We start from the raw sequence: 14,694 nt of genomic DNA, 5'->3' as shown, positions 1-14,694 counted from the left end.
TCCCCCCGGCCCCGCCCCCATCAGTCCCTGGCAACTGCTGATCTAATTTATATCTGTGTGGATTTGCCTATTTTGGAAATTTCATATAAATGAAATTATATAATATAGGGCCTTTTGTGTCTGGATTCATTTACTTACATAATATTTTCAAGGTTCATCCATGTTGTAGCACATTCATTTCTTTTCTCCAGTTTTTTTACTGTGGTAAAATATACATAACATACAAATTACCAGCTTAATCATTTTAAATTCACTGGTATTAAATACATTCCTAATGTTGTGCTACTATCACAACGGTCCATCTCCATAATTCTTTTTTTTTTCATAATTCTTATTTTTTCCTTTGTAAAACTGAAACTCTGTACCCATTTAACAATAACTCTGCATTCCTGCCTCCTACCAGCCCCTGGTAGCTACCATTTTACTTTGTCTCTGTGATTTTGACTACTTTAAGTTTCTTTTGTAGGTGGACCATACAGTATTTTGTGACTGGCTTATTTCACTTAGTATAATATCCTCAAGATTCATTCATGTTGTTGCATATATCAAAATTTCCTTCCTTTTTAAGGCTAGATACTATTCCATGATATGAATACACCACATTTTGCTTATCTGTTTATCTGTCTGTGGACATTTGGGTTGCTACCATGTGTTAGCTGTTGTGAATAATGTTGCAGTGAACATGGGTACACAGTTACCTCAGAATTTCTGGGTCATGTGGTAATTCGATTTTTAATTTTCTGAAGAATTACTGTACTGTTTTCCACAGTGGCTGTACCAACAGAGTTTAATTTCTCCACATTCTCACCAATACTTGTTATTTTTCTTTTAATTTCTTCTCCCTTCCTTCCAATGTTGTGAAGTTTTGCTCTAATGTCTTTTAAATATATGTGGGTCTCTATAATTTGCCAGTATTATACAAGTCATTTAAAACTTAATATTAGATTAAAAAGAAAAACTTAATATGTATTACAGCAATATGGTTACTGTTTATGGGAATGATGAAGGTTAGAACATAAAATGTTCCAAAGAAAACTTTTTGGAAATGAAATTAATTCATAAAATATAGAGTAAATATATAATTTCTGTCTGTTAACTAATAAATAGCTGGATTCTTTAAAAGCCACTGTGAATAGAAGTTCCAGTGATTTAGAAGCTCTGAGGAAACATATTTCCAGAATAAAGAAGGATATTCATGAAGAAACAACAAGGTAAGAAAAAAAGATATTTAAATATGTTTATAGTTTTTGACTATTGCTAGGAAAATAAAATTTTTTATTAAATAACTATAATATTGAACTTACTAAGTTAAAAAATTTCCCAGGGTTTTCATCACAAAGGCTCAGGAGCAATATTGTTATGGCTCATTAAATATGTATTGGTAATAAAAAGGTTTATGGTTAAAGAAACCTTCAAGTTCTATGAAGAAATCATTGGACAAACTATTTCTTATTTGTTTCTATTAAATACCTTTAGACATGTTTTCTGTTTTGTCCTCATAAACCCTCTCTAGGTTATATAAAATTAAAAATTATAATGAGATTGCCAAAAACAAATTAAAGGCGATAACTGAGAAAACTATGTCAGCAGAAGAGAAAGCTACCAATTTGGAAGATATGCTAAAGGAGGAGGACAAAAGTGTAAAGGTAAAGTTTAGTTTCAATTTAAAAAAATCACAGCGAATTAAGCAGTAGTCAATTAATTAGACTTTTGAGATCAGAAGAGTAGACAGTCTTTTAAGAAGCTCTGCTTTCTGGGGTGATCACATTTATAATGAGCATTGTTGGTTCTCTTTTTATTGCTTTTGAGGCTCTTGGTGACCTGCTGTCTTATGCTCCTAATTCTCCAATTGCTCTGTTTTCAGCATTAAATTTTGATGTTTTTTTTTTTCTTAAAGACTTTATTTATTTTTAGAGAGAGGGGAAGGGAGGGAGGAAGAGAGGGAGAGCAACATCAGTGTGTGATATGCATGGAGTGGTTGCCTCCCCTGCGCTCCCAGCGGAGGACCTGGCCCACAGCCCTGGCTGTGGCATGGGCCCTGGCTGGGAATCCAGCCTGTGACCTTTTGGTTCACAGGCTGGTGCTCAGTCCACTGAGCCACACCAGCCAGGGCTGATGCTGTCTTTTGAAGGTAGCCCTGTACCTTAGATTCCATGCTTCCCCAATGCCTGCTGTGTCCATGTTCCTGCTTGTCATTCATATATTTATGTTCCTATATTGCGAATGTACCTTGAAAAGGTGCCCTTGTTTTACAATTCATTTCTATATAGCTATCTTTCTTTTTGTTTGTGATCAAATTCCCCTCAATGGTCTACATTCATTACTTGTATTTCTTCATCATCTGCTACTACTGCCTTTTTAACCTCTTATAGTTAGGCATCATTTATCAGTAATCGGGTTCTTAAATGCTATCACTTTCCTAACTCTACTGGCACCCCCCCCCCTTAATCTCTTTGGCATGTTGGTAGCATTACAGCCAATGTTGAGAAACTGGAAAAGATTGGGTCAGCATTTCCTCTTTGAAAACTTCAAAGTGACTGTGTGACCTGAACCTGTGAGCACTACTTGTGTTTAACCCTTTTTTTTGGGGGGCAGGGATCGGAGGAGGCAGAGGGGTAGCTGGAGATGGTAGCAAAACCCCCCATTTGTTGAGGTTTGTTTCAAGGACGGTTCCACTTCTGTTTGGAGAGAATTGGCTTCCACAGTGTGCAAAGTCATGCTGCAGTCTTGTCTTGGGTGGCGTTTGAGTCCAACATTATTTTTTTTAAGTTATCTTTTTCTCCTAAGAGCATAATTTTATGTAGCACATGAGATGAGACAGTTCTAGAACTTATGAGAAATCTGTAAAAACTGTGAAATTCATATGAAATAGACTTTTTGGTGACAGAATGAAAAACTAGTAACATTTTTGAAGAAATTAGCTCAATTTGAAAAAAATAAGTTTGCAGTATTTGCATTAAATGTGCTCTAGCAGGGTTGTGTTCATTATCTTAATTTATGTAGCTGCTGGATTTTTTTTTGTTTGTTTGGGAAAATCCCAGCCCTGTATGTTTTCAAGATGTACTGTGTTATTCACCACTAAGCACTGACTTGAAAACACAGCTAGGCAATCTTTGAGAAGGTATTAAACTCAATGAAAATTGTCTGTTATATGAAAAATAATGCATTTTATATGATGATATCAGATTATATTTCTCAATTTGTGAACATTTAAATGTGCCTGTCACAGACATCTGTTGTTTTATATTGAGGTTCACTGGTTGCCAAAGGAAAATATGCTAATCCTGGTATAAGAGCACAGAGGGAAATCACTTCAACATTTTAAAATGATAACTTCCAATACATCTTGTCATGGTAGATCTATTTGAAGCCTAGAATACACTTGTTGTGAAGCCTTGAGGTCAAGACTGGTCTGCCTCATAAGGAAGGAGCCATGAGAATAGGGATTGACTGCTACTTCCGGTGGGGCTGCATGTGGAGGGAGGCCAGCTGGAAACACGTGTGGGTTAGACATAGTGCCAGTAGTGTGCTGGGGCCAGCCTGACCAGCTCACAAGAAATGATAGGTTTTCCAGAATTTTGCAAGTTAGCTGCTAGACAGAGCTACTATTAAAATTAAATTATATAGACTTACAGTTAAGTAAATTATATTAAAAGCAAAAGTAACAAATACTCAGCAGTCCTCATTTCCAAATTATTTTACTATTACCTATGCTTCTGATGTTACTTAAGATTACATTGTAAAATGGAAATACTGCATAATGTGTTTCTCTTCCTAACTCTGCATTTAGTGGAATCATTTTAGGAGCTTGAAATTGGCTATAGTGGAAGTATTTACACCATGAAAGTCAGCCTCTTCCCCCTAATCTCTCATCTATTGGAAAGCTGGTGGTTAAACATTTACCTGCTCATTACTGGATAGTGACCCAAAGAAGGTGGAGACTGGGTGATGTGATTTCCTCCCTGTAACTCCCTCAAGACATCAATATACTTTGTGAATTTATATGCTGTGTAATATTTTGTTTTCTAAGGAAACCAGTGGAATGGCTAAGTTCTAAGTCCAGGGTAAGGCAGAAACAAGGTGGCAGATGAAGGTACATAATTACAGGAATAGAAAACCACTATTGTAGTCTACTAGAATAGACTATAAGAAATGTTGGGGATTTGTTAAAATTGTGGGAAGGCCTTTATACCTCAAAGGCTAAAACGTTGAGGGTTCTTTATGAGCCCCTAAATTATGTTGTTTTTAAAATAAAATATTTTAAGGTATTATAATTTCATTAACTAATATTATTCTTTTCATCAGGAAGTGGGAGTTCAATTGAAAATAGTGAAAGAAGTGCTATTTAAGAAAATTCAGGAATTACAAACTGAGACAATGAAAGAAAAAGCTATTGTATCAGAAATTGAAGGTACCCGTTCCTCTCTAAAGCATCTCAACCACCAGTTACATAAACTGGATTTTGAAACTTTGAAGCAGCAAGAAATTATGTACAGTCAGGTAGATGTTACTCTTATGAATATCTTCCATACTGATTTGTTATAGTTGTGATGTAAGGTACTGCAGTGTGTTCTGAGAAAACAAAGATTTCTAAGCACTCTTGGAGGGATAGACAGATATTGAAGATGGAATATCATGTAAGGTCAGTAGTAGGGTGAGAGAGCCTTAAATGCTATTTTTTCTTGATCTGAAATAGACAGGGAAGAGGGTAGATAACTCTAGCAAGGGAGAACCATGCATTAAAGGAACCAGGGCCAACTGAATGCAGAATGCAGAGGAAAACAGAACAAGCTGGACATCCAAAGCTTAGAAGAACTCTGTGCTGATTCTTAGTTGTGCAGACTTAGGCTTTCCCACCCCCATCCCTAGACTAATAGGTTAAAACTATTTTTTCAGTTTTCCTTATTTCTTCTATTTGTATGATCTCTCTCATTAGTTTCTTAATGTCCTCCCTTTCTACATCTTAATCTTCCCATCTAATATAATTTTCATTTCTCAAAATTACAAATGCTAAAGCATAATTTTAAAAATAATTCATTAGAACTTTTGAGCCTTTTTTGGCTAACAGTTTATGACTATATCATTTTTTTTTTGCATCTCTTAAGAACTATACCCTCAAAATTTATGTCCTTGTATATCCAATGGATTTACTGAGGCTCCATCATGGTAGTACAATAAACAGCTCCCTATATGATTTTCTTATATTTTCAAATTGCTTATATGTCACTATCACGTACCCTGGTTGTTTAAGAATAGGTTGTTGTTTCTCCTTTTAGGGTTAAGAAGGATGTTTATCCTAAATTATTGAAGGTTTAAAGTGACTTTAGTAAACGGTGACACTAAGGCCAACTCGGAAAAGTCTTTACTCTGTCTTTATATTTACAGAAATGGTTTGCACCATTTGTGTCTCCTTACTAACTTATTTTTAAAAACTGTAACAGGATTTTCACATTCAGCAAATGGAACGCCGAATGTCACGGTTAAAGGGAGACATTAATTCAGAAGAAAAAAAAGCTCTTGAAGCAAAAATTGTTGAACTTAAAAAGATGTTGGAAGAGAAAAAATCTACATGTGGCCTTTTGGAAACACAGATCAAGAAGCTTCATGTAACTTATCCAGAACACTTCTTATGCTTAAGATATGCTGGTCATTAATCATTCTATTTTAAGAGAACATGTTCCTAAGACTTTACTTTGGATAGATGATTGCAAAGCTACCCAGATATATAACAAACATATGAACTAATACACATATTTCTATCTTGACTATGAAAACGTAACATTACCATTGATTATATATTTTCTATATGCCATATATATATTAATTTCTATATATATATAGATATCACATGCCTTTGGTATTTTATTTTATTTAATCCTTATAAATGTTTTGTGAAGAAGATAATATGACTTGTTTTACAGATTAAGTAACTTGTCCACAGTTACATAACTAGTACAATACATGGGGAGCTAGGATTTGATCCCTGGTTTAAATGACTTCAAAACACTCTTAGTGATTTAAAACATTGGAAAATTCCAGTTTTCTATTACGCATCTGCCATAATAACTTGATTACCTTTTATGTATAAAATGACCTCTAAAAGAAGATGCTCTTGTATGGGTCATCTATCGGTATTATTAAGATTTCAGTTACATATTTCAAATAACTTGGTTTTGCCAATAAGGTAAAAATATTCTTAATATTTAGGTATATTAAATATTTATGGTAATATAAAACCTATGTCAGGGGAACCTATCTAATATAATACCTAGGTTAAAGTTTAATTGGAGAGTAAGAGTGAAAGATTGAGAGCATGGGCTCGAATGGGTGAGAACTCCGAACAGTTTAAATGTTTTTTTAAACAGCTGGGAAGGCCTAGTGATGAATGTCCTCTAGTGGCTATAAAAAGAATTGCCTGGAATTAACACAGGAGAAAGGGAGCTATTATTCACTTTTCTTACAATAGAACACATTTTATTTTATGATGACAAAATTTTGATTTGGAGCAGCGTGATGAAATATATTTTTAACTGTTTCCTTGGTTTAGTAGCAAAGAGCACATGTTTTGGAAACAGAAAGAATTAGTTTTGAATGTCAGGGTTATACCACTCCTATTTCAACTTTTCTGAGCCCTAATTTACTCATCTATTTAAAAATTTAAAAATTCAATTATTATAGTTAATGGAGCATGTAAACTAGGGAAAAATTGATATTATTTTAGGGCATTTGGGAGAATTACAAGCAATTTACATCTTAACACATTGCTTTTTAGCAGGTACTCAATAAATGGTATTGTTTTAATTACACAGAGTATGAGAATACTAATGCTATAGAAACATGAGAAGGCAGAGCTGTGTATCGGAACGTGCTTCTTGACCCACGTGTGTTTTGCTGCACGGGGATGGTTCTAGTGTTCCCTCTTGATCTGTGCTGGGGCTCTGTCCATTATGTAGTTGGCTATACTTATGCCTCGTCTAACTCTGGTTTTAATATAGAGAAATTAATAGAAATGCAAGTTAATTTTTAAAGATATTGACGCTAATTACCCTCCTAATGAAGGTTGCCCTCACTGGTAGCATCGGGTTGTAAAGTCACCCTGTGTTTCCTCTCCCGTGCCACTCCAGCTCTTATTTTGCATAGTAGAAATTAATTTCTTCTGGTTGAAATTCACCTTAAATTTAATTTTTTGTTCTTAAAGTTAGTTTTATAAAATCATATATTTATGCAAAATTCCTCTTCTTACTGTCTTGCTGCAGTCCTAGGTCTTGATACTTCAGAGACATACAGGCAATGAGAAAGACAGAGGAGGGAAGGAAGAAGGTAAAAACATTAACTGTACAAAAAAGAATACAGTTAATATTTTTACCTCCTGGGACTTAGGCTGAATCAAATAATGAACTGTAGAAGGTGAGCCATGTATTGAACCAAAGCTTGGGCTCCCCTTTCCTATTTCTTCCCATAAACGGTGATCACCCAAGAATTCAGGTTGAACAGTAACCATGTATACTTAAACTAAACCCAAAAAATCAGTCGATGATAAAAATGAAAAAAAAATTTATGGGAATATCCATGTATATTGTATTAGAGATGTTAGAGCATGAAGAATAAGGTTTTTAAAAATTCAATTATTATATTTAATGGAGCATGTAATTTAATGTAAGGTGTTTAATAATATGTGTTTAATATTGTTATTTAAAATTATATTTATGTGCCTTTTTACCTTTTTACAGAACGATCTTTATTTATTCAAGAAGTCAAACAGTAAAAATTGTGATGAAAAGGAGTCTCTCACGAACAAAATAAATGAACTAAACCTTTTCAATGACAGATCAGAGAAGGAACTCATTAAAGTTAAAGCTTTTAAACAGGTACAAGAAAATCATATTGTATATGATAATAAAAACCACATTTTCCTGCTAATTATAGAAAAAATTAAAAACAGAAATTTACACAATAAGTTACTGTACTCAAGATGAACAGTATAAAAGTATTTCTTTCCAATCTTAAAGAAAATTGGCATTATATATTGTATTTAAAATTGATTACTATATAGTATATGTTTCCAAAATGTTAAATATCCTTAAAAATATTTTTGGAGTCCTCCTACAGTCTATTGCATGAAGTTACTGTAATTTATTTAGCCATCTCCTATTTTTTTAATTTGTGTTTGTTTCCAGTGTTTGGCTATTTTAGTAGTATTGTATGTTCTATGCACATGTATCATTGTACAGTTGTTCAATTAGTTCCTTAGGATAAATCTCTAGCTATATCATTAAAGTTCAAAAAGAATGAATATTTTCAGTGTCTTGAAACGATTTTTAAGCCAAATTGTCTTCTAGAGGGTTAAATTAATACTCCCAGTTGCAGTGTGTGAACCTTCTATTTTACTCACTACCCCCAAAGCTAGATCTTATAGTTTATAATATTGTTGTCAATTTTATGATCTAACATGGTATTTCATTGTTTTAGCCTGCATTTTAAAAATTGGTGACATTTGGAAATATTTTGTGTTTAAACATTACATACAATTTTAAATATTTATGTTTAAATACAAATGTTTAAAACATTTTTTTATTATACTGTGTTTCATAATTTTTTTTGATTTTTTAGTTTATGTTCTTGGTCCATATTTCCATTAGGAGTTTATATTTTTAAATTGCTTTGCAAAAGATCTTCATATATAAAAATATTAACTATCATAAATGGTGGCAGTATTTTTCCATTTGTCTTTAAATTTTTGCTCTTTTGATTACTAAGGCCTTATAGTATAGTTGGATATTAGATAGCGTGATTCCTACAACTTTGTTCTTCTTTCTCAGGATCACTGTTGCTATGTGGACCCTTTTGTAGTTCCATATAATTTTTGAAATATTTGTTCTAGTTATGTGAAATCTTTGGTATCTTGCTAGGAGTTGTGTTGAATCTATAGATTGCTTTGGATAGCATGGACATTTTAATGATGTTAATTCTTCCTATCCATGAACACTGTATGTGCTTCTACTTATTTGTACCTTCTTCAGTTTCTTTCTTCAGTGTCTTATAATTTTCCAAGTACAGGTCTTTTACATTTTTGGTTAGGTTTATTCCTAGGTATTTTGTTCTTTCTGAAGCAATTGTAAATGTGATTTGTTTTCTTAATTTCCCTTTCTGATAGTTCATTATTGGCATATAAAAATGCAACTGATTTCTGGGTATTTTGTATCCTGCTACTTTACTGAATTCATTTATCAGTTCTAATAGTTTTTTGGCGGACCCTTTAGGGTTCTCTATGTACAGTATTATGTCATATATAATAAAGACAGTTTTACTTCTTTCCAATTTGGATGCCTTTTATTTCTTCATCTTGTCTGATTGCTGTAGCTAGGACTTCCAGTACTATGTTGAATAAGAGAGGTGAAAGCAGACATTCCTGTTTTGTTCCTGATCTTAAGAGCTTGTAGTTTTTGCCCATTGAGTATGATGATGGCAATGGATTTGTCATATATGGCCTCTGTTATGTTTAGTTACATTCTCTCTATTCCCACTTGCTGGGAGTTTTTATCATAAATGGATGCTGGATTTTATCAAATGCATTTTCTGCATCTATTAATATGATCACGAGGTTTTTATTGTTCATTTTATGTGGTGTATTACATTTACTGATTTGTGAATATCATCCCAAGCTTGCATTCCTGGAATAAATCCCACTTGATTGTGGTGTATGATCTTTTTGATGTATTGCTGTATTCGGTTTGCTAATATTTTGTTGAGGATTTTAGCACCTATGTCCATCAGGGATATTGGCCTACAATTTTCATTTTTTTGTAGTGTCTATCTCATTTGGAATTAGGATAATGCTGGCCTATAAAATTAGCTTGGGAGTCATCCTTCCTCTTGAATTTTTGGAAAGAGTTGACATTAAAAACTTTTTAAACATCAAATACTTAAGTGCTTTCCCCTGTATAATTTTAGTGCTTAGAAACTTCTTTGTCACACTAAAAATCAAAGAAATGTTTACTTTTTCAAGTAGCTACATTGGTTTTATCTCTTGAATTAAGTTTTTTCATTCATCTAGAATTTATTTTTGGTGCACATGAAATGTAGGGATATAATCTTTTCTCTAACCAAAAAACTATATTTTTGAAATAGTAAAATATTATATTCTGGAGTGTTTGTTTTTGGGCTTTCTATTCTGAAAATTATTTGTGTACTCTTTACCAATTTTCTTCTCATGATAGAATTGTTTACACATTTATATACACATTATTTTGTGAGATTTAGTTTAGAATATAAAAATGCTCATTTATAGGGATTTATATACTTTAAGTCACAATTTTAGGAACACTATGCCTTTTTTTTCCTAGCAAAACTTGAATTTAAGATTGAATTATAATAAAGACTTGGAATAGCCACAAATTGTTTTTTTGTTTTTTAAATAAATGAAAAGGAAAGAAAGGAAGAGGAAAAAATAAAAGCCAGAGTCATGACTCAACAATCAAAGTGTTTTTTTTTGCTTGTTTTTTTTTTTTAGTTTTTTTATTTTAATTTATTTTTTCAAATACATTTGCCTCTGTCTACCCCCCACCACTTTCCCTTGCCCCCTCCCTCCTTCCCTCCCTCAGCTCTTCCCCTTTGGTTTTGTCCATGAGACCTTGCTATATGTTCCTTGACTTTCCCCTTCCCTTCCTTTTCCCCGCCCCCGCTCCCTCCTTCCCTCTTGTCTCTGTTGATTTCTTTTCCTTTCAGTTCAACAATCAAAGTTTAACCTTAGTTAATATATCTTGGTCAATGGTCAAATTAAAAAAAGTTATATTTTCAAGTATGACTTTTGTAGCAATAATAAAGAAAAATGTGTTTGGGTATAAAAATAGTTATTTCAATATTTGATAATGTTGTTGATAGGATTTGATGATAGAAGACAATCTTTTAAAACTTGAAGTTAAACGTACTCGTGAAATGCTTCACAGTAAAGCAGAAGAAGTTCTTTCTCTGGAAAAAAGAAAACAGCAATTACAAACAGCTATGGAAGAACGAACTGAAGAAATTAAGGTTCACAAAACAATGCTTGCATCACAAATAAGATATGTTGATCAAGAACGGCAAAACATAAGGTAATAATGAGAATTTTCACATACTGCTAATGAATTTTGAAAACATAAGGGTGATGCCAGAAGAACTGACTCCTCCCCCTACCCCCTTGGATGTCCATCTTTTTCTTATTCGTTTGAAAAACCTTTTAATATAATATATGGGATGTATTTTAGCCATAAACCTGTGCTTTTTTCCTTTTTCTTTCAGCTAACTCCTCTTTCTTTACATTTTCCCTTTAACACTAAGATCATTAATTCCCTTGGAACTGATTTTTTGTATGGTTTGTGTAAGGGTTCATTAACATGTTTTCCCTTATGGATACCTAATAACTGTTCATTGAAGTAAATTTTCCCTAGAGATCTTGCATATCTTTTATGAGATTTTTTTCCTGGCTACATGTTAATTTTCTAATGTCACTGTCAGTGTTATCTCCTTTTAAAACATTTCATTTCTCGTTTGTTGCTGGAATATGACAATACAGTTGATTTCTGTCTATTAAGTATCCGGCAACCTTGCTTAAACTCTTATTAATTCTAGTAACTGATCTAATTGTAGATTAGATCAACTTCTATGTATGTTATGTACATAATCTATGTATTTTACTCAATCATTTGCAAATAACTTTTTCTGCATCCCTTTTCAATCTTTATACCCTTTCCTTGCGCCATGGCTCTTGTTGTCTAACCTCCAGTTCACTGCTGAACAGCAGTGGTGACGGCAGGCACCCTTGTCTCGTGCCTGAAATCAAAGGGAAAGTTTTCACTGCTTGATCATTAAGCATGAAGTTTGCTGTGGTAAGCTTTTTTGAGCTGCTCTTTATAATATTAGGGTGTTCCCACATATTTTCATTCTTTGTCTAGAGATTATTTTAATCTGTTTAATCTGAAGTTGATGTTGAACTTTCTTACGTGCTTTTTCTGCATGCATTGATGCATAGCTACTTGAATCTGTTAATATAATTAAATATGTTGATTGATTTTTCAAAGTTAAACAGCCATATGTTTCTGAAATAAACTAAGCCTGTCTGTCATGTATTGTATTTTGTATACATATAGTTTTTTGGGGTAATATTTTTATGCAATTTTTCATCTATGCTCATAACTCTCCTTTTTCTACAGCCCTTGTAAGTTATCAGGTTATTAAAGTTATGTCTACTTATTCCAATATTTATCTTTTTGTGACTGACTTATTTTACTTAGCGTAATGTCCTCAAGTTTCATTCATGTAACATGTGACAAAATTCACTTTTTAAGTCTGAATAATATTTCCTTGTATGTATACACTACATTTTATTTATTCATTCCTCTGTCTATGGCATTTGGGTTGCTTCCACCTGACTATTGTGAATAATTCTGCTATGAACACTGTGCAGATATTTCTTCAAGAATCTTTTTTAATTCTTTTGGATATATACTCAAAAGTGAGATTGCTGGATCATATGCTATTTTTAGTTTTTTGTTTTCCATAATGGTCACACCATTATAGAGTCCCAACAGCAGTGCTTAGGGGTTTCATTTTTCTTCACATCCTTGCCAATACTTTATTTTTTTGTTTCTTTGATAGTAGCCCTCCCAAAGGGTCGAGGTGATATTTCATTGCAGTTTTGATTTGCATTAAGATTATCATTTAAAAGATGTTTGGATAGTGAACAGTCTCAGAATCCAGAGGTACTGATTATCTCCCTCTGGAGAAAAGGTTAGGTATATTTGCTTATTTCCTATTATAAAGTATTTAGATTGCCTAAGCCTGAGGTTCCTCAGTTGTCATACACACCTACTGTGAGTGCAGCATTCCTCTGAGCCCCTCCTCGCCCGCATGGTAATTTGGGAGCAAGAGGAACCAATGTAAACAAGAAGCTCTTTTCCTCTGACCCAGGAACCTTGTGTCTTCCGCCAGCACCTACGAAACTGGCAGGCTAATATGTTACCTTTCAAACAGGGTGAAATCTGAGGCCCTTCACTCTGAATTACAAAACTGAAAAGTGAGAACATATTTAATCTCAGTAGAGTAGTAACACAAACACAAATGTCTCTTATAGGAACACTATACTCCTTTAAAAAAAGTATTTGTTTTCCAGTGTTTTTCTTTCTTCCCATATTAGTGCTGAGTTTCATGAGCGGCTAAGTAAAATTGATAAGCTGAAGAGCAGATATGAAATTCTTACTGTTGTTATGCTGCCCCCTGAAGGAGAAGAGGAGAAGACACAGGCCTATTATGTAATAAAGGTACTCTTAATCGATTTACGCTTGTGATAGAATGAAGTATCCTTTCTTGGTTAACAACCAGAATAGCTTTTTTTTTTTTTGCCATGAAATTTAAAATGTTAGAGCACTGTGGTAGCTATTGCACTTAATTAGGGCCATAAAACATTAGTTGCTAATGGAAATACTGAAGCGCTGTTAGTTATACACCTCCTGCCTGTGAGGTCACTGAGAGGTCTGGGGCACTACTTTGACACTTTTTTTTTAACCGTCTTTGTGTCCTGTCATTTTCCCTCATTTATTCAAGATTCATAATCTCTTTTACCCTGAGACCTACTATCACTCCGGGTGTATTTAGCATACGTGTGACAATCTGCTCAACACTTCAGGCTCAAAGCTTTTACTTCACTATAGCCTCCCACTCACTTGGCCACACCCCCTTGACCTTAGCGTCACCTGGATTCCTACCACTTCTGAAATCTTACTCTCCAGTTTACCGCTGCAGTCCTGGTATGGCAGATGCTGAGAGAGGAAGAGAGGCTGTCCCTTTCCTTCATATTAGGTGGGAGATAAACTAAACAGGTGACTCTGCCCTGTTCTTTATGATGTTTGAGAGCTGTCTGCTACCACATGGTTCTATTTACCTAGGAATCCATAATGGAAAATAAAGAAGTGATTAGGAATTGGATGTAATTCCCTTCCTGAATATAGTCATCTTTTCATGTAAAAAAAAAACAAACCCCTAAACAGGTATGATTTCCTTTACAGAGAAGTTTCGCTAGTTGTTCAAAACATGACAAAGGAGGAATGGAAATTGCGACTTTAACTCACTCTTCCTGCCTCATACATGCATAGGAGTAGGCAGGAGACCCCCCGGCTCTCACCTTTAGAGACTGGCCTTTGTGGGCGCTCCCTCCATTTGGACTTACATCACACAGTCTGCCAAGTTTCTTACTGTAGCCCTGGAGGCTGCTCCTAACGCATCGCTAAGTGTGACATCCTGCCACTTTACCTCAGGAAGTCCTACCTGATCTGTATAAGAAATGAGTCTCAGTTGTCAGACCCTTTTTATAACTCATCAGCCTGTGGTACTGCAGGGTTCTGCCCAATATTAACAGGACTTTCCCCTTCTTGGGGTTTGAGAGTTCCCCGGGGGTGAGAGGTGTGCTCTAGCTTGTAAAGCGTTGGGAAGAAGTTAGATGTTGCAGGTCCAGCTAAGTTTCTCTACCAAGGGCTGTGATGAGTTACCTAAAAGCACTAGTGTTAGAGTGTCTTTGTCGATGTCTTTATTCTGTCACCAACTAGGCAGGTGACTTTGAATAAGTTATGTAACCACTTGGAGCCTTAGTTTCCTCACTTGCAACACTTGCAAAATGATGATAGTTACTTTTGTTGCAAGAGTGAGAAATATATATATAAGCTC

General features: G+C 34.1%; 1 protein-coding gene across 1 annotated transcript in view; it reads left to right on the top strand.

The window, feature by feature from the left end:
- CCDC39 (coiled-coil domain 39 molecular ruler complex subunit) overlaps nt 1-14,694 on the top strand; it is a 36,752-nt gene that overhangs the window by 13,998 nt on the left and 8,060 nt on the right. The window contains exons 8-14 of the mRNA XM_054580955.1: nt 1,108-1,211; nt 1,514-1,646; nt 4,306-4,500; nt 5,442-5,606; nt 7,731-7,868; nt 10,882-11,090; nt 13,172-13,295. Of these exons, the coding sequence (XP_054436930.1) occupies nt 1,108-1,211; nt 1,514-1,646; nt 4,306-4,500; nt 5,442-5,606; nt 7,731-7,868; nt 10,882-11,090; nt 13,172-13,295 (1,068 nt within the window). The remainder of the gene's footprint in view (nt 1-1,107; nt 1,212-1,513; nt 1,647-4,305; nt 4,501-5,441; nt 5,607-7,730; nt 7,869-10,881; nt 11,091-13,171; nt 13,296-14,694) is intronic.

This window comes from Pteronotus mesoamericanus, unplaced genomic scaffold, assembly GCF_021234165.1.
Source record: "Pteronotus mesoamericanus isolate MK-2021 breed Mesoamerican mustached bat unplaced genomic scaffold, CSHL_Meso_final contig_116, whole genome shotgun sequence".
Classification (NCBI taxonomy): Eukaryota; Metazoa; Chordata; class Mammalia; order Chiroptera; family Mormoopidae; genus Pteronotus; species Pteronotus mesoamericanus.
The sequence above is the reverse complement of the archived record's forward strand: the minus strand, read 5'-3'. Positions and strand labels throughout refer to the sequence as shown.